At 44.0% G+C, this 26307-nt stretch overlaps 4 protein-coding genes and 1 long non-coding RNA gene across 10 annotated transcripts; 2 read left to right on the top strand and 3 right to left on the bottom strand.

Annotated features, from left to right (window-relative positions):
* Positions 1-35: 35 nt before the first annotated feature.
* On the bottom strand, positions 36-5376 carry LOC143377752 (acyl-CoA:lysophosphatidylglycerol acyltransferase 1). Of its 3 annotated transcripts, none has more exons than XM_076829414.1 (7): positions 4775-5376; positions 3894-3998; positions 3531-3748; positions 3234-3448; positions 2879-3152; positions 2634-2785; positions 36-2558 (listed from the first exon to the last, which is right to left on the bottom strand). In XM_076829414.1, the coding sequence occupies exons 1-7, from the start codon at positions 4804-4806 to the stop codon at positions 2322-2324; spliced, it is 1233 nt and encodes a 410-aa protein (XP_076685529.1). In that variant the 5' UTR covers positions 4807-5376; the 3' UTR covers positions 36-2321. The 3 variants fall into 3 exon arrangements, with proteins under 3 accessions (XP_076685529.1, XP_076685530.1, XP_076685531.1); XM_076829415.1 differs by having other exon boundaries at positions 3894-3992; positions 4775-5374; XM_076829416.1 differs by lacking the exon at positions 3894-3998 and having other exon boundaries at positions 4775-5364.
* Positions 5377-5708: 332 nt separating this feature from the next.
* LOC143377751 (fumarate hydratase, mitochondrial) lies at positions 5709-8759 on the top strand. Of its 3 annotated transcripts, XM_076829411.1 has the most exons (8): positions 6430-6539; positions 6626-6695; positions 6773-6907; positions 6988-7188; positions 7257-7539; positions 7612-7874; positions 7962-8351; positions 8446-8759. In XM_076829411.1, exons 2-8 carry the CDS (start codon positions 6693-6695, stop codon positions 8581-8583), a joined length of 1413 nt encoding a protein of 470 aa, XP_076685526.1. In that variant the 5' UTR covers positions 6430-6539; positions 6626-6692; the 3' UTR covers positions 8584-8759. The 3 variants fall into 3 exon arrangements, with proteins under 3 accessions (XP_076685525.1, XP_076685528.1, XP_076685526.1); XM_076829410.1 differs by lacking the exons at positions 6430-6539; positions 6626-6695 and adding an exon at positions 5709-5979; XM_076829413.1 differs by lacking the exons at positions 6430-6539; positions 6626-6695 and adding an exon at positions 6132-6372.
* Positions 5813-6773, bottom strand: LOC143377757 (uncharacterized). The gene is made up of 2 exons (XR_013087404.1): positions 6606-6773; positions 5813-6535 (listed from the first exon to the last, which is right to left on the bottom strand). It is a non-coding gene; the product is annotated as an uncharacterized LOC143377757 (long non-coding RNA).
* Positions 8760-8830: 71 nt separating the features above from the next.
* Arg (arginase) lies at positions 8831-11765 on the top strand. The gene is made up of 7 exons (XM_076829420.1): positions 8831-9029; positions 9089-9161; positions 9247-9452; positions 9550-9713; positions 9800-9915; positions 9986-10108; positions 10176-11765. The coding sequence occupies exons 1-7, from the start codon at positions 8937-8939 to the stop codon at positions 10409-10411; spliced, it is 1011 nt and encodes a 336-aa protein (XP_076685535.1). The 5' UTR covers positions 8831-8936; the 3' UTR covers positions 10412-11765.
* A 273-nt stretch (positions 11766-12038) lies between these two features.
* Unc-76 (fasciculation and elongation protein Unc-76) lies at positions 12039-22393 on the bottom strand. 2 transcript variants are annotated; one of them, XM_076829418.1, is made up of 9 exons: positions 22063-22393; positions 20496-20748; positions 14023-14145; positions 13750-13825; positions 13584-13692; positions 13244-13506; positions 13078-13153; positions 12946-13011; positions 12039-12851 (listed from the first exon to the last, which is right to left on the bottom strand). In XM_076829418.1, exons 1-9 carry the CDS (start codon positions 22166-22168, stop codon positions 12835-12837), a joined length of 1089 nt encoding a protein of 362 aa, XP_076685533.1. In that variant the 5' UTR covers positions 22169-22393; the 3' UTR covers positions 12039-12834. The 2 variants fall into 2 exon arrangements, with proteins under 2 accessions (XP_076685533.1, XP_076685532.1); XM_076829417.1 differs by having other exon boundaries at positions 13750-13906; positions 22063-22391.
* Between the last annotated feature and the right edge of the window lie 3914 nt (positions 22394-26307).

Below are 26307 nucleotides of genomic sequence, written 5' to 3'. Positions count from 1 at the left end.
AAATAGTTTCAAACGCTACACAACCATTCTCATAATGCAAGGCATAAATTTTATTAATAAATTTAAGAATTTCTTATAATACAATTAGTAGTACATTTAGAATCTTGTTTTTATTGTTTCTAAAGGTTGCAACCAAGAGACTAGAGACATTCTGTTGCGAGATTATGGATCCGCATAAATATTTCGTAAAGATATGGAACTAAACGTTAACAGTATTTGGCTATCCCGTTACCAACTGGAAATGCAGTGTTGTAATGTGAATGAGAAAGAAGAAATTATTGAATTCACTAATATAAATTATTTTGATTCGGTAGCTTGCCTGCTATGAAAAAACCTTCCGCCTTGCAAATAAATTTCTAGCGCTTGCGCTTCCCATCTTTCGCGTTAAATGCAATAAAATGCAGAGAAATGCAAACAGCACTCGTACTTTTCAACGGTTGCGTGCCCCCGCCGCGAATTTATAAATTCGAACATTTCCATGTCTCAATATGCTTGCATATTATAGGAAGTGAATGTTCTTAGTATGCGCATAATGTCTATACCTATTATTTAATGCGACTAACATCGATCTTATCAAAATTCTTGTCTTGTACAGTTACATTTTATCCCACCATCGAAACGGGCACGCCGTACATTTAAAACGCTTCCTGTTAATAGTAACCACAGATAAAATTAGTGACTATGCTCGTTACATAACAACGCGTGGCTTTGTTTGCTATGCTCTTTGTCCGATTTATTTCCCAGAATGAATCAGTCTAGAAATTGCTTTCGGTTTTCGGGTTACAACTTTCAGTTTATAATAACCAATTAGGCAGCATAGAGGATACAGTTTCATTTATTATTAATTCTATGTCTCCCTTTCTTGTAAAATGATGGAACCTGGATATCTTAAAAATTAATTATAGGCGCTGATTTAACTATGAAAATTATCTATGAGATTTGCGTATGCATATATACAACTAACACTGAAGTTTGTCCGTAGGAACAAGGCACAGCTGACGTATAGTCTTCCTTTACTGAATAGCATTATTATCGGTTGAGATTTAGCAACGAACATACACACCTTACTTACTCCGACTGATTTTATGATACCGCTTTTTATTTTCCCCTCTGTTTCCGAACAATTTGTAGTAAATTCACGTCTACCTCCTCGTAGAGTTATGAACTTATATGTAAGTTTTCTAATACGTGATTTAAAAAATTATGGTTTGTATGATTGACTTCGCATTGAAAAATATTCTTTCTTTTCATCGTGTTATCACAAATCAATGGATATCTTTCCTGAAATGGTTACTTATCGTTACCGCTTCTACGATCGCGGCAACCATTTAACTGTTAGATCTTGCAATTCCATCTCATAGAATATTAGAAATTCTACTTAAGATATTACAAAAACACACATGCAGGATACTATGAGAATCCCCCCACGCCCCTGAAATGCTGCCAAGTCCTCCAGACATTTAGTCACGCGTAGACACATTTTCACACTTCGCGGAAAATCGAGAAATACGAACGATAATGTTTACATTAATATAGCGCATTCGAAGCTATCACATAAGTGGTAGCATTAGATACATGTAATTGAATTAACAAGTGTTAAATCGTTTAACTTATATAAATATGAACAGTAAAGTGTACTCTTTACAATTGAATTTTCTACAAAAGGAAAATTTAAATCGTCTCTATGCCTTCGGAGCTGCTCAAGCGTCAGTATTTAGTAGCCTATTCGTTGAAATGAATCTGAGCTATCTTTTCATTTAAATAAAATAAGACTGCCGTCAAACTCCTGGCAACCTTACGCTACTGATTTCATCAAACTTGTTAAAGACAAGCTTTCATAATTTCATTACAAAAGTTACGTCATAAATATAACATCGTGAAGTATCCTATGCGCCTCATTATATAAGTTAAAATAAATATTCTGAGGAATGGCTAACTATAATCTAGATCTATAGAACCGTGCAAACAATTTGCCGTAATGAACCTAGCCAACTGAACAATAATTTCCCTGTTCTAATATCAAAGTTGTTTAAATCCCAGTAATGAGGAATCGCGGATAGCTCCGGCGTATGACATTCGTTCAATTGGTGTAGCAGACATGGGATCGGATAAGTCTTCGGAGCGTTAAAAATACTAGTAGCAATTAACTACCTATGACGTATCTAGTTTACAAACATTCGCTTGGAATTGACAATTCATACACTCGTTAGTTTTGTTAGTCAACATCAAGAATAATATTTAAGGCAGGAATAGTTTTACTTCACTACATCAGAAATTTTCACCTATATTTGAACGTAATTCCTTGTATAGCATAAGACGTTTTACCAGAAGCAAGAGAGCATGTATGCAAACATATTGTAATGTATATAACTAGACGTTATAAAAAATAAATGAACGACTAGGAATCTCAACGGATCCTGATGGACCTTGGAACCTTCATTGGCCGATGCTTGTGTACCAAAAAACGTTCCGTACTTATAAAAATTTTCCAAAAGTGCTTCTTTCTCAGCCCACCTATCGTACAACCATTTGGACAATAGTTCCGGTTCTCGAGGAACCTGAAAACGATCATGCGGCTCAAGTACCTTCGCGTAACAGGTAGGAAGAGGATTAATTTGTGCTCTGGAACTTACCACTGAACTAGGATAAATTCGATAGAACAATACTGTTTCGCACGGCGGTCTAGAACCAGTTATAATTGTAGGTAAATCAATTGGTTTACCCTGAGGATATGCTATTGTTATGTCAAGAATCCAATTGATTTCTGGCTTAGCTACTTCCATACCTGTAGTTGAAAATAATACAGAGATTTCACATGAACTTTACAAAACGTGAAATAATACGATAAGCTTAACGTATGATTTGTCAGATTATTTACTTGGTCTGCTATTTATCTGCCGATCCGATCTACTATTCTCCTGCGATGGGCCGATCGTATCAAATATAGTCTGCATTGCTCCGACCCGTGGCAAAGTTACATTTTCAAGAATGGGCAAATCATTCTTCTTGGCATACTTTTGCGACGTCTCCCGTCTTTTACATAAAAAACCTCCTTCTGGGAACAGAACCATCCATTTCCTATTACGTGGAATATACGAGGCTTTTATATGTTTTTCTAACTTCTTTAAACTTTCTTCCCTCCGTTTACGACCCTGATATTAGAACAAATATATCCTCGTTATTTATGTAAATTCGTACGCCGTCGGATTAGTAAATTATGTATGTCGACTTACAGACACGATAAAGAAGTCCTGATGTAAAATGGAGACTATGCCGAAGTTAGTGAATTTAAAGATCCTGTCCATAATCCACATCAGATTAGGCAACACATTTGGTTTTGCGTTAAACGTTGTCATTAGAATAGGAACGTCGCCGGTACTTTGATGATTCGCTATTACTAATGTCCTTTCGCTAATGATTTTCTGTATATCATCTCCTTGCTCTATTACTGTCGAATTGAATTTCGTTTATTTGTTTATGTGAATGTTAAATGTATATAGGTAAGAAGTGTATATCGTTTGCGTACTTACTATCATAGCCTGCGGACCAAGTCCACATTGAAACCATCGCTAACAGCCAATGGAAAAATAGTCCCTCGATCCGCCAATATACTTGCGGCTGATAAACTTTTACGGGGAACAATAGTGTCATCCATACTACGTACGTAGGTATACAATAGCAGTTGTTTAATATCACAAAGCAGGTTCGAGCAATACATTTTATACAAGTCAACACGTTACTGATTACCCTGCAAGACACAAACTATTGCAATCTTCTTGTAATTAATAAGAAATGGATCGGCATAACCTGTTACTGTCACAAAACAGTGGCTAGAGTCCGAGTGATTATTCTTTGACGACTCCGAATAACTTTATATATTTCGTTTACTCAACTTTTGAAGGCTTGCGACAATCTCATTTAAGACTTCCATAAAGAAATGGCTGGACCGCTGGGTAGTAGGTAAGATAATGCACTGTTTCATACACTTCGCACTGTTTCTTGTATAAAAACCAAGATACAATCGATAAGCCTTTAAATTGTAATTTGCGATGCTAATTCTTGTACGAATATGGAATTATCGTATTTTACTAACATTATTTGGAAACAAAAGAGATAGCGCTATCTCTGCCAGTAATTCGTATTGATACTAATTTCAATAACAATGTTTGGAGAACGTGAATAAACAGATGCCCAAGCCATTTAAAAATCATTTCCATTTATGCTCGCGCTACAAATCTTAATCGAGCGGGAAGATGATTTCTATTTAGATCTCTTAACACTGATTACAAATAGAGAGCACAAAAGATTACGTTATTTGAGAACCACCGTGTTTCACGTGCCGTACACAATTTAAAAGAACCATTAAAACATTACTGACCTTCCGAAATTAAGGATAAATACATATAAATTAGGCTTACGTTTACCGCCGATACGCTCGAACCGATATTATCAATTTAACTTAATCAAGCGAGGCGATTACAAGCTGCAAGAGTTCGGGAAACTCGATCGATTAATATGAGAAAAAGGGAAAGAAAAAAGATTCAAGTCATTATGAATCGTTCGGTAAATCGCGTTCACGAGATCGCAGCAGAACCGGCTGTCGCGATTCTAGGTTAAGGATAATGATAATAATCGTCGTCAAATTAAAAATTAAGCATACGTTTAACGCGAACGATCCGAGGACACGTAAAAACGTTCGGTTCTATCGCGGATACAAGGAAAAGCAAAGAAGATCGTGTGATATAGGTGCGAAATGGGGCACCGCTCGACTCACCTTGCAAAAGCAGAAGAAGGAAAGTCAGTCATTTTCGAAAGACACCGCTGGTGACTCGAACTCCAGCAAATTTCATCCACGTTTTTTCGACCATAGCATTCCCCCGTGCACGCAAATTACATAATAAGCGTCATTAGTTTTGATGACACATAGGAGCCGCGTGCTGTTTACATGAGACCCGGGTCTTAAATAGTTGTGGCCAAGCAACGGAATGGAATAAACGTGGCTGCGTGGCTTTAATCGTCGAGTATTGCCGGCGATCGAGGCGATTCCGAATTCCGATTGACACGCCGCTAGCAAGATAAATCCATAGTCAGACGAATCTATCGGCTCGCAGCTATTGACATGACGTTTTTCCAAGATGCACCATAGTTTCGTTACTTCTGCTATACGGGCGAAAGCACCACAGCGAACGTAACCGTAAATAGAATGGCGACCAAAGTTAATGCGGGCTGGTTAAAATACCGGGATCGATCAGATCGACGTTTAACGTGCAATTAATCGGGCGAACCGCCGCTCGTAACCGACCGAATAATTTAAAAACCGAAAGTTTCGGCCCGTGATCCTCGACGGTATGTTCAAAAGTGCACGCTTTTTGTAAACCACGGGTTAGCCATCCAATCAAAAAATCGCAATTATCCTGTGCCGTATGAAAATTTCCAATGCTTCACCTACGGAGCGCAATTTCACGCTGCGATACACGGAGATATGGTTGCGCGTAACGAATTGCACCAATGATAAGATAAATTTAATACAAGGGAATTAAATATCTTCCTTCTAAATTCGAGTTATTGCGTGGCAGAGAAATAAATATATTAAATTGACGAAAATCACGGGCCACTCGTGTTTCTATTTCTCCGTGCTGCGATGTCGCTGTTTTCTCTATTTGCATGTGCAATCAAAATTCGGCGCTCTGTCCCTCAGGCAGGGAAGATTCAATCTAACTATCGCATATTTTGTGTCTGGTTTTTAAGCCGCTCACCCGGCACATAAGTACTTACACTTTGCTGGACAGTCGGCTGCCCTGTTAGGACTTCCTTTTTAAAAAATTTTCAGGGTTTTTAAAAGAAATCGGAATGGCGTTGAAGCTGCTAAGATGCTTGCCCGCTCATCGGGGATTACGGGAATTGAAGATTTCGTCCGGGACTTTTATATTAAGACTGTCAGTGAGCACATCGGCGGTATCCAGGGGCTGCGACAGCAAGGTACGAGTGTTTTTCAATCCCATTAATGCGTTAACAGCGAAAAGCATAACACTTTTAGCGAAGCCCATGCAGTTTAATCGACAGTCTTATGCGCACTCATCTTGCCATTTAACTTCCTAGGATTTTCTTGCCCATGGCTTTTAAATTCGTTTTACGGCCGGTTTTTATATAATCGCCAAAGGGCCCGGTCTCAAAATAGTTTCTGCACGTTGATCGCGGAAAACATCGCGGTACTTACGGATACTTTTACATGTATACAATTTCTTAAATGCCTTGCGTCTGTAATTAACAATTGAGCGGGATTTCACGCGTGACAGTCAGTTGATCGTCTTCGACGCGGAATAATGTACTTTTCAATATATAAAGTTCAGACTCGATGAAAAAGAAAAAATAGTACGCAACAGATTATTTACATTTCTTATAAGATTCGACGAAGTTTCCCTTTTTGTTGACGTCGTCGTTGCATTAATTAATTCACGTATATTTGTCGGAATAGCAATTAACCATGTTTTCTTCTCTCTGGTATCTCTTAGATTTTATGGGCACATAGAGCTGCCTGTGTATGTACATAGATACATTATCCACATGCACACCTTATCGCAACTAACTGGCTTCATCTGACTGACCTTCAATTTCCCCTGCTCAGACTACTGTTAATATCCGTTGTGGAGCTATACCCGCTACGTTTCTCTTATATAATTTACCCTTTAACCATGGTACACACTCGTTTCAGCTGTTTTTTTGGTACTTAAATTTATGCTGTTTTAATGTGCTGTTAATGGTACAATTGCAGGACGCGAGTAAGGAATATCGTATTGAAAGAGACACTTTCGGCGAACTCAAAGTCCCTGCTGACAAATACTATGGAGCGCAAACCATGCGATCGGTGATAAACTTTCCAATTGGCGACACCTCTGAACGCATGCCTGTAAGAGAACATACAATTAGTTAGCACCATTACATTTTTCTTCATAGCTGTTTTAATGTGTGTCTATCGTATTCAACCAGTATGGCATCATTGTTGCAATGGGTATATTGAAGAAAGCTGCGGCAGAAGTGAATAAAGGCTTCGGATTGGACCCAAAACTGGCCGATGCTATTAGCAAAGCTGCAGATGACGTTATAAGTGGCAAACTTTATAAGGATCATTTCCCACTGGTAATTTGGCAAACGGGCTCCGGTACACAAACCAATATGAATACTAACGAGGTATTTATGTTACTTAATGCTCGTAGTACTTGCATGGTATTTTTACTTAATTTATAAACCCCCTGTAGGTAATCTCGAATCGTGCGATCGAACTGCTCGGTGGTAAGCTTGGATCGAAGACACCTGTGCATCCAAACGATCATGTAAATAAGGGTCAGAGTAGTAACGACACATTCCCAACTGCTATGCACATAGCAGTTGCTATGGAAATTAATAAGGTAACTCTACCCGGCTTGGAGAAGTTGCATGAAGCCTTGAAACAGAAATCCGTAACCTGGAAAGATATTATAAAAATTGGTAGGACTCATACTCAGGATGCTGTGCCTTTGACACTGGGTCAGGAATTCTCAGGTTGGTGTTAACTTACTTTACGGATCCGTATTTATGGGAAGATCGTTGGTTAACGAGAATTATAATATTCAGCCTATGCGAAACAAGTGGAGAATGGCATCAAAAGAGTGAAAGCTACTCTTCCACGGCTGTACGAGTTGGCGCTCGGTGGAACCGCGGTTGGTACTGGATTGAATACGTTCGAAAGCTTCGCGGAGAAGTCGGCGGCAAAGATCGCGGAACTGACCGGTTTACCATTTGTAACTGCTCCTAATAAATTTGAGGCTTTAGCAGCGCACGATGCTCTCGTAGAAGTGCACGGTGCACTTAACACAGTAGCAGTTTCAATTATGAAGGTACATTTTTATGAGATCCAAGTACAGAACGTTATTAAAGCTTTAACTGAATGTAATTACTATTGCGTGTAATGTTGATGTATTCAGATAGCTAATGATATTCGGTTCTTGGGAAGTGGGCCACGTTGCGGTTTGGGAGAATTGTCTCTCCCCGAAAACGAACCAGGAAGTTCAATTATGCCTGGCAAAGTAAATCCTACGCAATGCGAATCGATTACCATGGTCTGTTGCCAAGTAATGGGTAATCATGTCGCGGTAACTGTCGCCGGGAGCAACGGTCATTTCGAGCTCAATGTATTCAAACCAGTCATTGCTGCGAACACGTTAAGATCTGCGAGACTTCTAGGCGATGCAGCTGCTTCGTTCACAAAGAATTGCGTTGTGGGTATCAAGCCGAATGTTGAGCACATTAAGAAACTATTGAACGATAGTTTAATGCTCGTCACAGCGTTAAATCCGCACATCGGTTACGATAAGGTACTTGCATTTACAGTTTTAAGCGTAACTGAAACAGACTATTTTACTATTTTCCTTCGTTTGTTCGTAACATAAAATATATTTTTCTCTTTAGGCCGCTGCAATTGCGAAACAAGCACACAAAGAGAATCTTACATTGAAAGAAGGTGCACTAAAGAATGGCGTGACCGCGGAACAGTTTAACGAGTGGGTCAAGCCGGAAAATATGCTTGGCCCTAAGCCGATGAAATAAACGAAACCAAGCACGGAGACGGAATTGTTTTAAATGAGAATACTGAATTTTGTACTGCTACCGATGGTGAAACATGAGATTGTATATTTAAAATGTCTTTCATATTTATTTGTAATGTGCAATGGAGTATTATATGTTGAATAAAAAGAAAAATATTATCAATAATCAATATAGAACGCTATAATAAATATTCCTAAAATGGTAGCGTCTAAAGAAAAATTGTGCAACCTCGCGGGAGGATACTTTTTTCTTACAGCGCGTTATCTGTATTACAGCAATCCGAGGCCATAGGTCAACGAAGAACCACTACTTTATGTTAAATCATACCGTGAAACGACACGTGTAAAATCAATATGTTATCAAGAACACACAGTGTCATGAAAAGATTCGGGGTGCGCTGTTACGGGAAAATCGGAGTAATTGGCGTGCCATTTGAAAAGGGACAGGTAAGGTGAACTATAAAAACAATAGAATTACTTTTCTACATCTGAAATCGATTGTACAGCAAAAGGAGGGTGTAGCACATGGCCCAGAAGCGATTAGAGCAGCTGGATTGATAGCAGAATTGGAATCTTTGGGTAAATACTATTCGCTCGATTCTGCTACGTTTAAGTATTTTAAAAACACATAGCTAAATCAATTTAAATTTTACAATTAAACTAGGCTTAGATGTGAGAGACTATGGCGACGTTTTGTACAAGGTTCAAAATGTACCTGGCGTTAACAACATGTCGCATTTAGGCGACGTTGCTGGTTGCACCAGTATTTTGTCCGAAGAAGTCCAAAGAATTCTAAACGATGACCGCCGAGTATTAACTATTGGTGGTGATCACAGTTTAGGAATCGGAACCATAGATGGTCACGTTAAGGTACAGTACTACAGAGGAAAATAATATTTAACGTTAATTACCATGTGCTGGAATTCCTGTTGAAGCTATGCATTTCTGATGCACAGTATCTTTGAAGGTGAAGAAAGACGTAGGTGTAATATGGGTGGATGCTCACGCGGACCTTAACACTAATAAAACCAGTGAAAGTGGACACGTGCATGGAATGCCCGTGGCCCTCTTGACTTCTGAACTGTCCAATTACTGGCCACATCTTCCAGGCATGGATTGGCAGCAGCCGATGTAATTCTTACAAATATTCCAGTGCTTAGATCAGTATCCCTAAACATAATTGCAAGCTTGGGAGTGTAATAATTGTTTATTCGCAGGCTGTCTATTAGAAACGTAGCTTATATTGGATTAAGATCTGTAGATCGTTACGAGAGACTAGTTATTGAAAAATTTGGCATCACTGCCTTTGGTATGGAAGATGTCGAGCGATATGGTAGTACTCTCAACTTTCTTTTTGTATTTTCAATGCTCATCGCGTTCACCGATACGTATTTCTTTCCAAGGTATCCACGATGTCGTTAACATGGCTTTAAATAAGATAGATCCTAATGGGGTAAAGTCATTACACGTGAGTTTTGACATTGACTCGCTGGATCCACTGGAAGCGCCAAGTACAGGAACTGCTGGTAAATAAATTCTTCTTTACATCTGCGTGTCTTCTGTTAAATCTCTATAAATTCTACGAAATTGCAGTACGTGGTGGATTGTCCCTAAGAGAAAGTGTTCACCTGATGGAAGAATTATACAGGACTCATAGATTGAACGCTGTCGATCTCGTAGAAGTGAATCCTCACATCGGTAACAAACATGACGTCAATTTAACAATCGAAGCCGCTATACACATCATACAAGCTGGTTTCGGTCACACGAGACGAGGTCTCAAAGTTCCAGAGGGTATTACTGATATGCCTTTACAAACATTTAAATAATAAATTCATTTCCTTTATTTATACTCCATCGTGCGTATCTAAACCTAATTCAGGCGTCGCGCTTCTCGTTTGAAGCCTGTAGATGACCAAACTTTTATATACTTTCAAACAGTACCATAGAAACATAACAGAAACGCATAGCCCGACAACGTACTTCATTGAATGTTCAGATCCTGGATGACGAAAATTTGGTTGGGGATGTTGGCGAATTTAATTTCCACCTTTTGTATCTCGGGCTGCTTGTCCGGTTCCTTAAGTAGAACTTCGCAGTCTAGCTTCCCTTTGGTATTCGTTCCGTTCAAAGTCACAGAAAATGATCTAGAATTATCTACGCTAGGGCCATATTCTAATTTCCCTTCTTTTATTGGTTCCCCTAAATATTGTACAGTCCTCTTGTGGCCGCGAACAAGTTCTAATGCTTCCTTATAAACTTGCGTTCTACGTATTCGTTGATCGAACTTGTACCTTAAAAAATATCCAGTGCTTGAAGTAATTATACCTCCGATAACAGCTACACGTACTAAAGTTTTAAGCGAAGGCATCTACAGAAAAAAAGACAGCATTTGTTAAGTTAGTTAGTTAAATAAGACAGCTGGTGTAAAATTTTACAAATATTACCTCCACAACAATGTTTCATAGCGAATTCGGTAACTCGCACTGTCTCTGCCCAGTAAACAAACTGACCGCAGTATGCCAGCAGATTGGCAATAGATTCAAGTTGATCCTGCGTTAGATTCGGAGCCTATTATGTCCGCATTCGACTACGGTTCTGTGGTCAGATCCTGATGTCAAGATCTAACAGCAGATACCGAGCAGATCCTGCTGCCAATCTGCTCGCAGGTTAAGGCAGCACAATCTGTTGGCTTTCTGCTGTCAGTCTGCTTTCATCATCGAATATAACAAATCCTGTATCAAATCTGTAGTCTTTCTGTCGCAAACATTTGTACTCGAGCGTTGAGCAAAATCTGCAAAACGGACGCGGCTGACTGGGTGCACTGGTGCCAAAAATTACTTGGATTGGTTGATTCTTATAGAACTATCTTCGTTTCTATCAGAAACAAGCAATTCAAGTAATTTTCTGGCACCAGTGCAGAGTCAGTGCGAGATACCGAATTTGCTCTTAAACCTGTGAACTTTTTAGGTTAGATTTTACTAAGAGAGATAATGTGCATTATATTTAACGTTCTGACTAAAACACAGTTTCACGAATTGTTTAATCAAACGTATCGAATACGCACCTTCTCGTAAAATTCACTTTTTATATCGATCAATTCATAAAACTACATATATGTTTCTTCACGTTTACAAGCATCCTGGCTAACCTTAACGCACAGTGTCCACCATCTTTGTGAAATATTTAGGGCATTTAAATAGTTACATGATTCGCGTTATTTGGTGTAAAATTAGTACCTACCGCTAAAAATAAACCAGTGTTTTATAGATCAACAGGGGCCAAATATAAAATTGAACGCATCTAGGATGATCGTAATAATAACAGCAACGTAGACTTTCGCCACAAAAATGTAAATCTCTTACTGTTTTTCTAATTAATAAAGAAATATAGTTGCCGAGTAAAGATGTTCCTCAAAATAAATACATGTAAGGAATACACTTAAGAATAGCACGATTGTCAGATTTATTTCTTTATTTCAACAAACACAATATTTCTAGTATATGCACGATGCATCGGAACAATTGTGTTGCTGTACACAAAGATTCGTTAATGCCAGCTTGCATAGTTACCTAACAGTTTGTTCGAATGAAATACAGATCTGTGAAGGAGTGATTGCAAGTAACGAGATGTCTTTACCTTTGCGCGTTACGTTACTAGTTAATCTCAGATATACATGGGCATTACAACAATATACACTAAATCCATAAGCTTACACACACCTCTTCGTTAAAGAATGATTCTACGAGTTATTAGGTGTATATATAATATATCTCTAGATAAATATATGTAATCTCGGTGATATAGTAAAATTTGCTCACGTATTTCGATAAAATCTTTATGTACAAAAAATTACAAAAAACTGAATCGCCACGAAATCCATGATGACGTGTACAAAAATGAAAATTGTATAATTCACGTACGACGAGAGGTATTCCATAGATCGCATATACAGATTATCAGAAATGTACCTTACGTAAAACAATAATATACACATTAGAATATAATAAAGTAAGACTAGATGTGAGTGTCACTGACCCTACCTAAATCTATAGTCGATAGAGAGTGTTTGTAATTCGAGACACAACTCAGAAGCAAAATCGCCCGGCCTTAACGCAAGAGTATGCGGCGCAACAAACGGCTGAAAGCGTACTGGCAAGAAGAAGAGAGCAAATTCGTATTCTCCGACATTTAGTATCTGTTTCTTTCCTGATTCCTGTCGATCCTCCCGTAGAAACTTACGGTATACTCACTAAGTGGGGCACAGTACTGAAAATGTACGATCATCGATATATTAGAGTAACAGCAAATAAAAACCTAAGTAAACATTCAAGCAACGATTAAGAAACCAAGTTTATACTACCTTTGAGTATGTAATCTGTTAATAACGTAGGTACAGTCGGACTGTCTTCGCTGATCGCTTTTAATACTGCAACGAAACGTTAACGTCAAAGATGATAAACTCGCAATGGCGCGTTTATCCAGTGCTACTTACTTTTAATGAGAACTTGTAAAGCTTGGTTGTCCGGCGCACCACTATCCGTGTGATATGGGATTACAGTCGTTAGATACTAGCAATAAAAGCATCGGGGGTTACCATTTGCTAAACACAAGTATTCCCTATAAACCGTTCCTCGATTAAGAATTCCAACGTGCGCTACCTTAGACTCTTGGAGAGATCTGTGCTGTGGCAAAGGACTAGTACCATTCTGCATCTGATTTCTCTTTTTCGTCACGTGATGCTGCCTCCGTCGATTTTGTACTGCCAGCAATAGCGAGATAAACTGATTCTTCAGCTCCTTCTCGTATTCCAATTCGTCCCGCAGCGCGAGCTCCGCGATAAGAGTCTCGCTCAGAGCCGCCACCAGAGACTCCATCTCGCCGAAGAGCTCGGTCAGTTGGCTGGAGGTGAGCTGCTTCAACTCTGCGGCAAACAGCTCTGTTAAATCAACGAGACCCACGGTCCGGTTAATTGTTTCTAATCGGTCAATGGAGATATACTTTTCTCGTGAAGCGGCGAGCCAAGAACCTCCCTGCTCCTTTCCAGCGCCTCGTCGTTGTCCAATAAAGATCCGTCCGAGTCCGGGGATCTCTCCATCAACGGACTCTCCTACGGGAAGAGATTATTTCACTCGAGATTCACTTACGCCGCGAGCTAAGTACTTGCCTGCATTATGTCGTCGATCTCGCGCAGCACTTCCTCGGCAGTCTTCAGCGGTTCCTCTGGGCTGTGCGTGTCGGTGCTGCTGGACAAGATTAAAGCATGCATGTCCAAATCAGTGGCGACGGCCTCGTCTTCGCTACTTAAATCCTCTAGCTCAGGTCTACAGCAAAGAAAAGGGAAGCGTTCCAGTTCGCCAGCATTAATCTCGCCCTACGTAGTCCGACGCGGCGCAAAGCAGCAAAGAAAGTTTAAGGATCGCTAGCAATTAGAGCTTACCTCTCGTTCGAGATCGGCGCCTCGTTCAGATTCAGCGCGGGCATGTGCATCTTCCTCGCGTACGACTTGCTCCAATCGATCGGCAGTATGTTACCGAAGGTGCCAGTGATCGTCCACCACATTCTACGGAAACAGCCATCGTTAAAGCGATATCTAATAAATCAACTTGGACGGTTAACAGTACCCCAAGGCGCTTCGCATGTTTCCCCGTCTCGCTAATTACGCGGGACGCCGCGCACCAGCTGACTCATATCCTCTTGCTAAATTGTCCTCCGACGTTCTCAAACAACGAATTGAATTAGCGGCATCTATTTTCGCATCTCAAAGCCTGACAGTTTCTCAGAATTTACGGCCCAGCGACTTTTAATCCTTTTATTCGCCGCGCACACCACGCTCGAAATAGTTCGAGGATCACCTACTCGAGTGACTCTGCCGGCAAGGTATCCGAGTGCTTTAAAAGCTCCCATATTTCTTCGATACTCGATCGGCCCCGCGAAACGGGCAACAATCGTGGCAGATCCAGTTCAAAAGACTCTCGGCGGTGTCGAAGTCTGAGCTAGATCCCCGGGTGGCGAAAGGGTACGAAGACTACGAAGACTCCCAGGCCCATTATCGAGTTAAACGCCTATGAAAGGCACGATAAGATTCCGCGGCAGAGACAGACGTTCCGTCGAGCCCTCGTTTTCTGGGATGGCGTGTGAATCACTCGGCTCGTAGGCGTTTCCCGGGCTATGCACGTCCGCGCGGAGATAACGCCGCGCGATCTCGCGCGGACGGCCAGCAACGTGTCCCGGCAACAATGCGGGCCATTCTAAGGAAATGAATCCCCCCGAGCGGATCGGCGCCCGTGAGTGCCACTTTCTCACACCAATGATTTGTAAACAATCCCGATTGCATAACCCGCGATCGAACCAGGCTCCCAGATTATTTTTAGAGGCCGTTGTTCTATAATTAAGTTCCACGGTGGCGATTTTTTGCCGGCGCGATAGCGAGATAACCGTTGAAATATAACTGGAACGAATCGATCCGGTTTAACTAGCGGCGACCCGTGTGTATTCACCTTCGACGCCCCGTCTCTCTCTCTCTCTCCCAGCGATGCATCTCATTGATCAAATTGCCGTTTTCTTCGGTCCCGAGTGCACGTAGCGCGCGGAAATAAAAGGAGCGCGGCGGCACAACCGCCTGCCGGTCGATGGTGTTGGATTAACAAATGGAGGTCAATTCGACCCACTTGAGTTTCTCATTAATGTTAAGTGCGTTAAAACAGTGACTTCATCCTGGCGCGCATGCCGGTCGCATCGAGGCGAGCGGCTGAACGTTTCAGCTAGCCGGCTGGCGAAGGAGTCATCGTTGCGTTGAAAAAAACACCGCGCTCCGAAGAGAGCCAATTATTCTCTCCGCGAACGTTTTCGTGCGCGGCGTATCGAGCCGATATCTAAATCCGAGAAAACAGTTTCTAGCAGCTTTTGCTGCAAGGAAGAAAGAGGTCTTTTATTTGCGGTGGTCGAGGAGATCGACCTGGAAGTACACCCTGCGCGTCCTTCGCTAACTGGAACGAGGAAAGCGCAGCGAAATTCAATTCCCCGTAAGGCGTATCTGCCGCTTATTAATTCATTCCTCGGTTCAATGATCCGCGTCGAGGCTCGCGCAGTGTCCGTTGCGTAACCGCGAGCTTCGCGGGCAAAACAGCGTCTTCGTAAATATATCATTCCGGCGAAACTGGTACAAGGAGATTATCGTATAAAGCCCCGATCGGTTTAGCGTGGATTCCGAGAATCCCGGGGACAGGGGAGCTTAGAGGCGTGGTCCGCGATAGGAAATAGGGGCAGGGGGTGGGTTAGCGTCGCGCGTCAACCGCGATCATTTCTGCCGGATCTCTGGCTCCGATATACGCGGCGAGCGGTCTTTTCCTCCGGACGTGGGTAAATAAATTTCAACCGGGAGACACGGGGCGCGAGTACGCGGTAGCTGGGAGAGATCGCGTCGGCGGGAGAGCGCGTGCGCCGCTTTATTGACGTTCGTCCATCGGAGGGGTGGCTCGATGCGAACCGGCAGAACAAAACACAGAGATCAAATTTTCATGCCTGCCGCGATTCGATCATGCACGATTCCTCGCCACGAGGCGCTCGCTCGCTCGCTCGCTCGTGTTGCTGACCGTTCGAGACCTCGATTTCATTGTCCGTCGCGTTCCTTCCATTCCGGGGCGCACGCAATTACGTCTGCTCGCGTTTCGTCCATTACGCCGAGTCTAGGGCCGGTATTCGTAGTCGCCACTTATTCTTAAGCAAATGCTTAAGCATGCGACATCCTCTACCAACCTAGTAGCTAGTAAAGGATGCCGAATGTTTAAGCATTTGCTTAAAAATAAATAGCAACTATGAATACCGGCCCTAGACTAGATCTAGAATTTTTTCTAGATGCAAGTCTCGGAGTTTTCTAGAATTTTTCTCTAAATTGAAACTTTTAGGCCGGTATTCGTAGTCGCTACTTATTCTTAAGCAAATGCTTAAGCATGCGGCATCCTTTACTAGCTACTAGGTTGGTAGAGGATGCCACATGCTTAAGCATTTGCTTAAGAATAAGTAGCGACTATGAATACCGGCCTAGCATTCTCTCCTCCGCAGGCGCGCGGCGGCAAGTTGCATGCGACGCTACAAATTCGAAGTACCTAACTTGGGACGCGAAGGTATAACTGAAGTTGTGTGGGGATAGAAGCTGCGGCGCACCCTGTGGGAAGAGGAGATTAATGTAACCAAGTTTGAAGTATTTCAAGGGCTTTGTAAGAAGAATAGGAAAGTGAATTTTATTCTTTAAGGGGTTATGCCTGGTCAGCTGGCGAAAAAGAACGCGATTTTTGGGATTGTTTTATGGAATATCAACTGTATATATTTTTTACAACTATTCGCTTATTTCAAAAGTAACTCTCGATTGGCCTAAACTTTTGCAGAGTTCTTCTATATGTAATGTACTGACCCTTTACTTATCTGACTATCTGCAAGCATGAATCAGAGTAACTACTTTTGAGCTATGTAAACTACTGCTGCGTAAATGTAAACACTGCGTGATCCCTGCGACCCATCGTCATGTTAGCTAAGCCACCAGTCTCAGTCACGGAGTCCAGTTCGAGACAGTTGAATCTCCAATATCTTTAATTTAATTGAATAAATATCTTCATAAATATTATTCATAAAAGGTAGTTCAATTATCCTTGTGTCCATTACATATATACCAAAGACTTATAGATGAGCGAAGGATTTTTTATTTTAAAAATTCGTTCATCCACTGAATTCAACTATATATTAACAGAATCTTTTTGAATTTTTAATTTTAGATGACCCGGCTCAGAGAAATCGTGCTCACCGCACAGTGCCTTCATCAAAACAGCTTCCGCGAGGATGGCTGTTATTAATTCATTCTTCAATGTCTTTCTATAAAAAAAATTACCGAGAGTTGCTACAGATATGTACTTTTTAAATAAGCGAATAGTTGTATAGAAATATACAGTAGATATTCCACAAAAAAATCCTGAGTGGGCATAAGAAAAGCTGACTGGGCACAACCCCTTAAGTAAATTTTTATAATCACCTGATGAATTCCATTGCACTTGCATTAGAAATATTTTCATCCCTTCAACTCGGCTCCCTCCAAGGTTAAATCCTGAGCGCGCTACCGAATAGGAGGATCACCTAACCTTTAATTTGCCAGGTGACTGCCCCAACAATTAAGCCACCCAGCTCACCGACCATTCCTCCCCTTAAGCTCGACACTGGAAAGCTAGAAGACCGTGCACAGCCTCCGAGCTTTTAGCAAAGCCAGCCGAACGCGCTGGATGGCACTAGAGCGCTCAGGTGCCGCGGACCGGGCGCGTTTGAAGTTTCCTCCAAATTGCTCGGCTAATCAACGATTCCACGGCTTTCGAGGCGCGTGTCAAAGCCATCGCGGCAGGAGGCTGCGCGCTAGGATCTCGGTCGGCCCAGAAAAGGGAGCAGGGGAGGACGAAGAAAAAGGAAGTTGGCCGCCGTGGGGGGAGAAAGTCTTTCGGAACCGAGCGGCTGAAAAGAAGCGAGGCCGTCGGCCACCGTTCCACCGCGGCTGAAAGGAGGATACGGCCGAGCTGGGGACAGAGGTGGCCAGTGAATACGACCTTGCTTGACCCGAGATTTCATTCGTGAAACCGCCCGTACCGGAGGAGCCTCGCGACAAATTGGATTACGAACAATGCCCCGCACGCACGTCGGATATGCACGCGCGGATGCGTTTATTCTTTCGAGGACCAATGCCTGCATATGAAAGCACCGACGGTGCCCAATGAGACACGTGCAACAGCACGTGTCGTATCTGCGCGCATCGGCCAGTGACCTCTCTCCGCTTCTCCTCGGGGCTCGATCTCCCATCGATTCGGCTAAAATCAAGCGTAATTCAGCGCGCAATATCGATACAGTCGAGTTCGTGTTAATTTAATACGCGACTGTGGTTACAGAGCTGGAAGACTCGAGTTACCGTCTCTGGGTTGGGCACAAGGTGCACGAAACTTCAGGTAGAAGATCGCCCCAGCCCCAGCGTCTCACTCTGCCGGTCGAGGGTCAACATTCTGCTGCCGGCGCAATCTTGGAAGGCTTCTCTGATCTAATATTTACATCAGCCGCAGCGTAACCACCGCGTTCTTGTTTTTATTTGCTGCCAGCCTCTTCCGATCGGCTTGACAAAAGGCAACGTCTAGACGGATTTCGACGGAGGCGAGAGTTCAAAGAAAATCACGCGCTAGAGTGGACACTGAAGTTCCAACGAGTTTAAGAGCTCTGGCGCGTTATTCTACACCGAAGAAGATACAATTTTGCGCTCCGCTGAGCTCCACCTGCGGCCTCGCAGGGCTCGTTAGACGGCGTGTAATTCGGACACCTGCGGTGCGGCTGCGCTTCGTATTTTTCGATGAAAATATTTACCCCGGCTCCCTTCGAACCGAGGCCCCCCCAAAGAATTCCAGCTTCACCGATGCACCGATCGAAATTTTCGCGCAGAATGCGTGTCCATTTTCAATCCGACCGATGTGGAGCGCTCCTGACCGATCGTTGATGTCACTGGATTAATGAAAGGCAATTGAGAGTTGGAGGAAGCTCGGAAATTGATTCGTACGCGGATTGATTAGAGGCTTAGCAGTCTAATTAGAAGGCGAGTTTCTTTCTCGTTAAGCGCACCGCCCGCTTGGAGGAGAGAAAGCTACAGAACGCGGCGCGAACGTCACGTAGAGAGTATACTCATGGCGGCACACTTTTCAGTTGGAAAATCGATACCGTGATCCCGAGGATCTGGCTCTGCCGCGAATACGTGCATCCCGTCGCGAAGCTACCGAGTCGTCAATCACGCTATCAGTCGCGTTACCAAAAAATTCGTAAACTGCTCGAAGCAGTTAGAAGCTGCTAACGAAGCTTCGAGACTACCCTATTCACTTCACTCTCCCCAATTATTTATATCTCCCAATTGTTCCCGTCGAAAGAGAATTTCTGAATCCTCGGCCAAAAGCCAGGAGATTCCAAAGCGATATCCGACGCGTTAACGCGCGCCTGTCCGAGCGTATCAATCTTGATATCGGGCGCAGGTAGTTCTAATGAAACCGTACGAGGATCGCTCTACGATATTGGTTTAGCTGGAGTATCAAGCGAAACGGTGTTTGCGCGTCTTTACGACGTACGGAGAGAGCGTTAACACGGGGATTATTTAAACAGGATGTATATTATCCGCGAGCAGTCGTTCGGGATCGGTAGGAGCGTAATCTTCGCGACTTTTTGCGCGACTTTATAGGGGCGATAAATCGCCGCGGCTCGTTAAAGGCGGCTGGTTTTGTCGGGGGGGTACCGCTGCCCGTCGAATTATGTCATTGGAGTAGCGTGGCGACTAGTAATTACGATTGGGCCGCGCGTGTGCGCGAATAATGTAACGGCGATCCCGTAAACGATTACTTCCGCCCGCCCGTGACGCGGGACTATCATTACTTCGAGGCATCCGCGCGCCGCGTAATAGATATCTCAAGGTAAATGCGACAATTTCAGCGCGATAACTCGCCGATCTTCTGGGGTATTCATTTACCTGCAGCCGGCCGTCGCGCGCCGCCGCCGTGGTGCTTTATTTTTTAATCGTCCGAGGTGGACGCGCATAAACCGGTATAACTGTATACCCGGAGATATCGCGTGACCCAAGGGTAATGGAAACTTCTCAATCGTACGCGCGCGTACTAGCGCGCTTCTTTTTTCTCCCATCGACAGTTTGCTGAAAGGGCTCGCGCTCCGGCGTCACGAGCGCACGCAGAGTCACGCGAGGAGGGCAGAAGTTGGCGAATGACACCGAGACTGAATTTGACCGATCGTTCCCACTGTTTGCCTCTGGTTTGGATCGAAGGAGGACGTCTGTTTACGTCTGTACAGTCCCAGCGATGCATCGCCCTCGAAAGATGGACACCGAGGTCGTCGAGGACTTACTGGCACTCGTTCATGATCTCCTCCTGCGTCCGCACTTGCACAGGCGCCAGGGATTCGACGTCGGTGCCGTAATCGCGAAAGCAGGATGTTATCTTCTCGTCGAAAGTATTAACGAGGTCCTCCAGGCTGCCGCTGAAGGGGCTGAACGTCCCCTCCTGGAGTATGTCGGTGCCATTCTCGTGGGTCGTCGCCGGCTCGTTCGCGTTGCAATTCTCCCCGAAATTCGCGTCCAGACTGGCGTCCAGCAATTGTTCTGAAGGTAAAATGAATTTCGGGATTAGAGTCGCGATGCTGCGGAGAAAAAGGAGGGCTCTGTAATAGCTTTTTCTAATCCGAGAACCGTGGAAGCTGACAGCCTCGACGAGAGCTAAGAAGCCTGGGAGAAGTGAGCAGAAAAGAGTACCTACACGTCTCCGAGACATCTGCATCGAATACTATTGCTCACGCGTCCAGCTAATTCTAGTGGGACGAGTCACGGTCGGCAGTAGATTTCAGCGAAGAGTAAACACGAACAGCTCGATAGCGGGGGACGCAATAAACGCGAAAGATGGGTCACCGCCTGTACCGCAGGGCCGTATCGCACGGAACCCATCTCGAGAGGTGCACAGGGAGGGGAACGTCTACGTTCTACGCGCAGGACAACCGGTATTAATTACATCTGCCACTTCGCGGCTGTTATCGCTTACATAAACAGAGGATCGGATCGGTACTTTCGTGTGGAAGCCGGTGACGCATGGCGGATCGAATGTGTTTTCCAGATTAAATGTCCGCGAGATGTTTTTCTTTTTATATTTTTTATATTTCGCTCGCGTATGCCCGACAGCTTCGTCGTACTTCTAAGCGCACATCGCTACTACAGTGGAAGTGAGGCTTTCGAAATACGCACAGTTACGTCACTCGATGTTAGACCGAATTCACGTAAAATTGAAGAGGAGGAAGAGCGTGGTTATTTCTATGAAAAGGCCGAATCTCAAGATTCTCCCGTCTCCGCGACACGCCTGAAGGATATTGGACACCAAGCGTACGCGTGACGTAGCCTTTTGTCGCGCACCGAAGGTCACTTCTTCATGGTGGCTAAATACGCCAACGCCACCCTCTCTCGGCGTTTAATTCGCGCGTCGGTAAAACGAGCGTGACCACGCGTGCACGGCGCATTTCACGCGTTCACGCAGCCACGAAACCTGTTCCCGCTTGCCGGCTCTTTCGGTTTCGAAATTTCCGCTTATAGATAGGCCTGGCGGCGGAACGGCGTTTTTAGGAAAACCGATACGACGCTAGAGCTGTCCCCACGTCGGAACGTTTTACGTTACTTCGCCAGCAGGATCAGCCGCATTCGGAGCGGTTGGAAATCGATCAGAGGCGGGACACAGGGGGAAACGAGGACGACCGACGGTTTCGCGTAATTTTGGCACTTGACGCAACGCGCTCGTAACCGAGTGCCTCATCCCGATTCGAGGGCATCGCGATGAACTTTCGATCCCGGCGGCCGAGGTTACGCGGATTCGCGACAGAGCGGCAGGAACGGTCGAACGAGAGATGGGATAAGGGACGACTAGCGTCCTCGCACCTGTCAGCAGATTCATGTTCTTGAGGCTGGCCGTGTCCTCTTCCTCGAAGCGTGCGAGGGGTGCCTCGAACTTCAACTCGGAGATCTTGCCCGCCATGTCCCTCATTATTGACCGTGTAGAGGAGAGCCGGGTGCGAGTGGATCACCGCGATGAAATTCGGCAGCGCCCCCGAGGCGCACCGTCTTCCTTCCTCGTTTTCAGGCTTTTCACAGGGAGGGGTATACGGCCGAGAAAGGGCGAGAACACGTAAAAATCACTGACGACGCTACATACCGCCCGTCGCATGCGGGGCTTCGCGAACGACTGACGCAGAGGGGGCTCGTTTGAAATCTGGTGGGGGCAGACGATTGCTGGTCGCCATGACGACCACTAGCTGAGCGCGCCGATGCGATGGTACGGAGCATCGGCAGGAGCGTGCATGGCACAGCAATCACCCATGCAAATAAACGTGATGATGCATTTCTTGCATAACAATCTTTGCAATATTGTTACTGTATAATACGTCGTTTGGCTTCGTGCTTTCTGTCACTTCGTTTCCAAACGTTCGTAATATATGTGAATTTTTCTTCGATAAAATATATGAATACCACAGCAGAAAGAACTTCTACTCCTGTTAGAAACTGATCGGTAGATTTATTCCTTTAACGGGTACTAACTTATTATTGTGGTTGTCGCATTTCCGTGAGTAGGTAAAAATCAATTCTGGTTACATTCAGCTTCAATTCCATCCGCTGGGAGAATTACGATCGAGTTCCACACTGAGTCGATAACGTCGCATGCGACACGAAAATGGTAATGGTAATCTACTGTTTCCATTGCTTGGTAAACCAGTGGATCTGCAACGAACGTTCAGACTCTACGCGAGACGGCGGTGCGACGCGTACTTAGGCACGAAATTCAAATAATCCGAAGAGTTTGCCAAGTGCAATTAAACATCCAAGGGCATACATTAGTCCGTTCTGCGCAAAAAGTAATACAATACCCCAGCACAATCATACACTGTTAAGGAAAGCTCAAGTTGAATAACAAATTGACGAACCAGAGTTGCAAATCTCCAAACACGGTGATTATGCAACGAGTTGATAACGTCGCGGAGCAGAAGAAAATGTTTTGCATTCCCTCGTCTCGTCGCCACGTGACCAACCAGCAACTGACCGTCCGACCAGTTCTCTTCATTTTCTTCTCTCGCTCTCTCTTTCTCCACGCAAGACTATAGCCACCTTACAGCGCAGAGTTGCCAGGCAGTCGTTGGAAAAGAACCGAGAAAAGTCTAGTCAGCTCGAGAGCCACGCCTCGGCCATCGCCAAGTGAAAAAAAAATCTTACGCGCCTCGAACTAACGATGATATAGCACAGCCTTGCCAATACATCAACCGGCAATTACAGCGTACGTAGGTGGAATTCGCTATCCGAAGGTCTGTTTTTGACATTTCCAGAGCGACCTGCTCTTTCAGCGCGCCGAGGAAAGGCCAAAAAGGGGGAACCTCGCCGGGCGATTAATTCGCCCGCTAAAGGGCAACTTCCGGAAACACCTGCCCCCGATCTCGCCGCTCTTTTCTGACGCGTTATATAACGCGCCTCGCGCTTTTCCCTTAATCCCCCGCGTTTCGTCGAGAGGTATGCATATTGGACCGGAGCGATTTGCGCGATTATTGGTCATGCGAGGAGCGCGAAAAAAAATCGCACCATGATCGGAGGGGATTGTGGTTAACCTTGATACTATCGCAGGTAAATTGCATTGTCGGCGCGAGGCATGATTACTAAATCCAACGAATACGATTTTTTCTACGCGATAACGCGCTCTAGATGCTATCGAAGTGAGCCGCTCCGGCGATGCGCGTATGTGACGCGTGCCGTTAGCATACGTACAGATTCAACAGACGTACAATAAAAAAGAAGAGGAATAAGAAAAAAATATATGCATCCTTGAAGGATGCAATTCTTATCTCCGCTTTGCCATTGCGAGCTCCAGGTGTGCCTCGTAAATTTATGAAACGACAATGTTTGCAATTAAAAGGAGGAGCCCGGCATAAAAGATTCATGAAGCACGGTACGCCGCGGAAAAAAAAATAGCGTCGAGTAGGTAGGTTGGCGGATTTGCCGCGTGTTCCTCGAGGGGAGATAAATCAGCGCCGGCTCCGCGGAGCGTGCAATAAGGATGGACCAGAATAGGGCAAGGTAAATCCGTGTCGAGTGCTCTTTCGAAGAATGGGATTAATTCCGCTCGCTAAAACGGCAACCAGGTCGAGTTGCAGGGAGCAGAAGTAACGGCGGTCTAAACGCCTCGATACAGAATCGGCTATCGAAAATCGCATCGTTAATTCTCCTTTCAGCGCCGAGTCGTGACACGCCGCCGCGATGTCTTCATTGAAATGCTACCTGCATGGAACCCGCGTGGAATGGTGTACAATGCGGGGCAATCAATCATTTCGTCATTGCGACTTGCTTGCGTTACGTGCGAAGGTGTGGATTATGAGCACGGTTCGCCCATTAATCGCGGGGAACGGCTGACCAACGCCCTTCGCTCGCTCCGCGCGCTTTAACGGCAACTTCGCCGGACAGGTGTGATTAAATTTCGTCCCCCTGTTCAATTGCCACAGGGGCGCCGCTCGAGATGTCAAATCGAGCGTCTTGACGATTTAATAGAGCCTTACATAATGTCGCACGCTTGTCGCGTCGGCTCCGATCCCGCGCGGCGGGTAGGTTTAATTAATTTCAGCGATACAGTTCGTACGGGTCCGAGTACGGTACCCGTAAGTGTCTGTCGGTAATTACAAACGTGGAAATAGTAATTACGAGCGCTTCTCGTAATCACGCGATGGCGAGTGGCTACCGTCGATTAGCGGTCTGCATATTACGTCGCGCCGTTAAACATTAACGTACATACACGCATCGTTTTCGCAGGCTGCCGTAAATTCGAGTGACACTCGGATTTTGCGAGCACGCGACTCATTAAGGGGGGATTCTCGTCTAACAGCCCTAACAGTAACTGGTGTTTAGGATTTTTTTTTTGGAAAACTGTTGGTCAAATTGGAGTAAATTCTTTTGAGATATAAGGAGGCATCTTTAAACTTGCAGACAATATTTTTTTTATGTCGATCCTTCTTATTATTTATTAATTATTGTGGAATCTTGTCCACTTCTTCCACAATGTAACCCCTGTTGGCGGGATGGGTAGCACCTATAAAAAAAAAGTTTCTTAAAGTTAGATAGTTTGCACTGGGATCCACTTTAAAGAAAAAAATGAAAACTTGAAAGAGTTGTAGCGTTTGAAAGAAAAAATGAGGGTTTTCCTTAGACAAATTGTTCATACTATTCTTTATATCGACGAAAAAGGTATTATAAATAAAAACTACAATTAAAAGTTTAGGTCCAGTCGCAGCGTAAATTATTTAACTTCATGAAACTTTTCTTCTTTTTGCAATCAGATGACTGTAACAGGTGCTACACCTGACGCCAACATCGTCGAAGAGATTCCACAATAATTAATAAATAATAAGGATCGACATAAAAAAAATATTTTCTGCAAGTTTAAAGATGTCTCCTTATATCCTAAAAGAGTTTAATGCAATATCAACAATAGTTTCTTTAAAAAAAAATTTCTAAATTTCGGGGGTCGTTACACGAAAATACCCACTTAAGGGGGTAGTTTATCGTTATCCGATCTCATGTGCAGGCTCGTACATTTTTTACTGTAATTCCTTCATTTTTTAGAATTTCGGGGCCCGGTTGCGCTTAAAATACATAGAAAAGATGAAGCTAGCGGAATATGCAAGCATCCTAAAAACCAATTTTCGAAAATTTTGAGGGTAACCTACCCCCTTAAGGAACGAGATCCTCTATCCTCTTTAGAGACGACGCACAAAAAGGCACAGTTGTTACCCACGAGTATGTTGTAAAAAAATGTCAGCCATATATAATAATAATTAATGGAGATATGGTAAAGAAAGGCAAAAATTGGCCTTCTAGAATACCCCCTTAAATCTCACGAATTTCCGAGAGCTTCGCGAGGCTATTATTATTAATTCCGTCGATGTAGAATCGAGAGGTCGATGGTCGGACGCTGGTTTCAACCCCTCGGATTGATCGCCAGGCGGTTCTTGAATTTTAACAGGCTTATAGCGCTGATTTAGAGCCTGAATGCATCGACCCGGTTGACAAACCGACGGTGAATTGATTAATTCCATTGCGATTAATGGGTCGGTGGATGCTAGGGAGCGTTTCTATGATCGCTCGGTCCCTCCA

Source organism: Andrena cerasifolii, chromosome 16 (genome assembly GCF_050908995.1).
Source record: "Andrena cerasifolii isolate SP2316 chromosome 16, iyAndCera1_principal, whole genome shotgun sequence".
Lineage (NCBI taxonomy): Eukaryota > Metazoa > Arthropoda > Insecta > Hymenoptera > Andrenidae > Andrena > Andrena cerasifolii.
This window is presented reverse-complemented; position numbering and strand designations above follow the sequence as displayed.

Excerpts from the sequence above, each read along its gene's own strand:
- LOC143377751 (XM_076829410.1), top strand. The coding sequence starts at position 5,851 with ATGGCGTTGAAGCTGCTAAGATGCTTGCCCGCTCATCGGGGATTACGG. Across the intron at positions 7,540-7,611 it reads ACTGGGTCAGGAATTCTCAG|CCTATGCGAAACAAGTGGAG; the intron begins GTTGGTGTTAAC and ends TATAATATTCAG. Across the intron at positions 7,875-7,961 it reads TAGCAGTTTCAATTATGAAG|ATAGCTAATGATATTCGGTT; the intron begins GTACATTTTTAT and ends TGATGTATTCAG.
- LOC143377752 (XM_076829414.1), bottom strand. The coding sequence starts at position 4,806 with ATGACTGACTTTCCTTCTTCTGCTTTTGCAAG. Across the intron at positions 3,749-3,893 it reads ATTGTCGCAAGCCTTCAAAA|GGTAATCAGTAACGTGTTGA; the intron begins GTTGAGTAAACG and ends TGTGTCTTGCAG. Across the intron at positions 2,786-2,878 it reads GCAGATAAATAGCAGACCAA|GTATGGAAGTAGCTAAGCCA; the intron begins GTAAATAATCTG and ends TTTCAACTACAG.
- Arg (XM_076829420.1), top strand. The coding sequence starts at position 8,937 with ATGTTATCAAGAACACACAGTGTCATGAAAAGATTCGGGGTGCGCTGT. Across the intron at positions 9,453-9,549 it reads CCATAGATGGTCACGTTAAG|GTGAAGAAAGACGTAGGTGT; the intron begins GTACAGTACTAC and ends GTATCTTTGAAG. Across the intron at positions 10,109-10,175 it reads GCCAAGTACAGGAACTGCTG|TACGTGGTGGATTGTCCCTA; the intron begins GTAAATAAATTC and ends ACGAAATTGCAG.
- Unc-76 (XM_076829417.1), bottom strand. The coding sequence starts at position 22,168 with ATGAGGGACATGGCGGGCAAGATCTCCGAGTTGAAGTTCGAGGCACCC. Across the intron at positions 14,146-20,495 it reads GAGATCATGAACGAGTGCCA|AATGTGGTGGACGATCACTG; the intron begins GTAAGTCCTCGA and ends CTGTTTCCGTAG. Across the intron at positions 13,012-13,077 it reads TTTACAAGTTCTCATTAAAA|TATTAAAAGCGATCAGCGAA; the intron begins GTAAGTAGCACT and ends GTTTCGTTGCAG.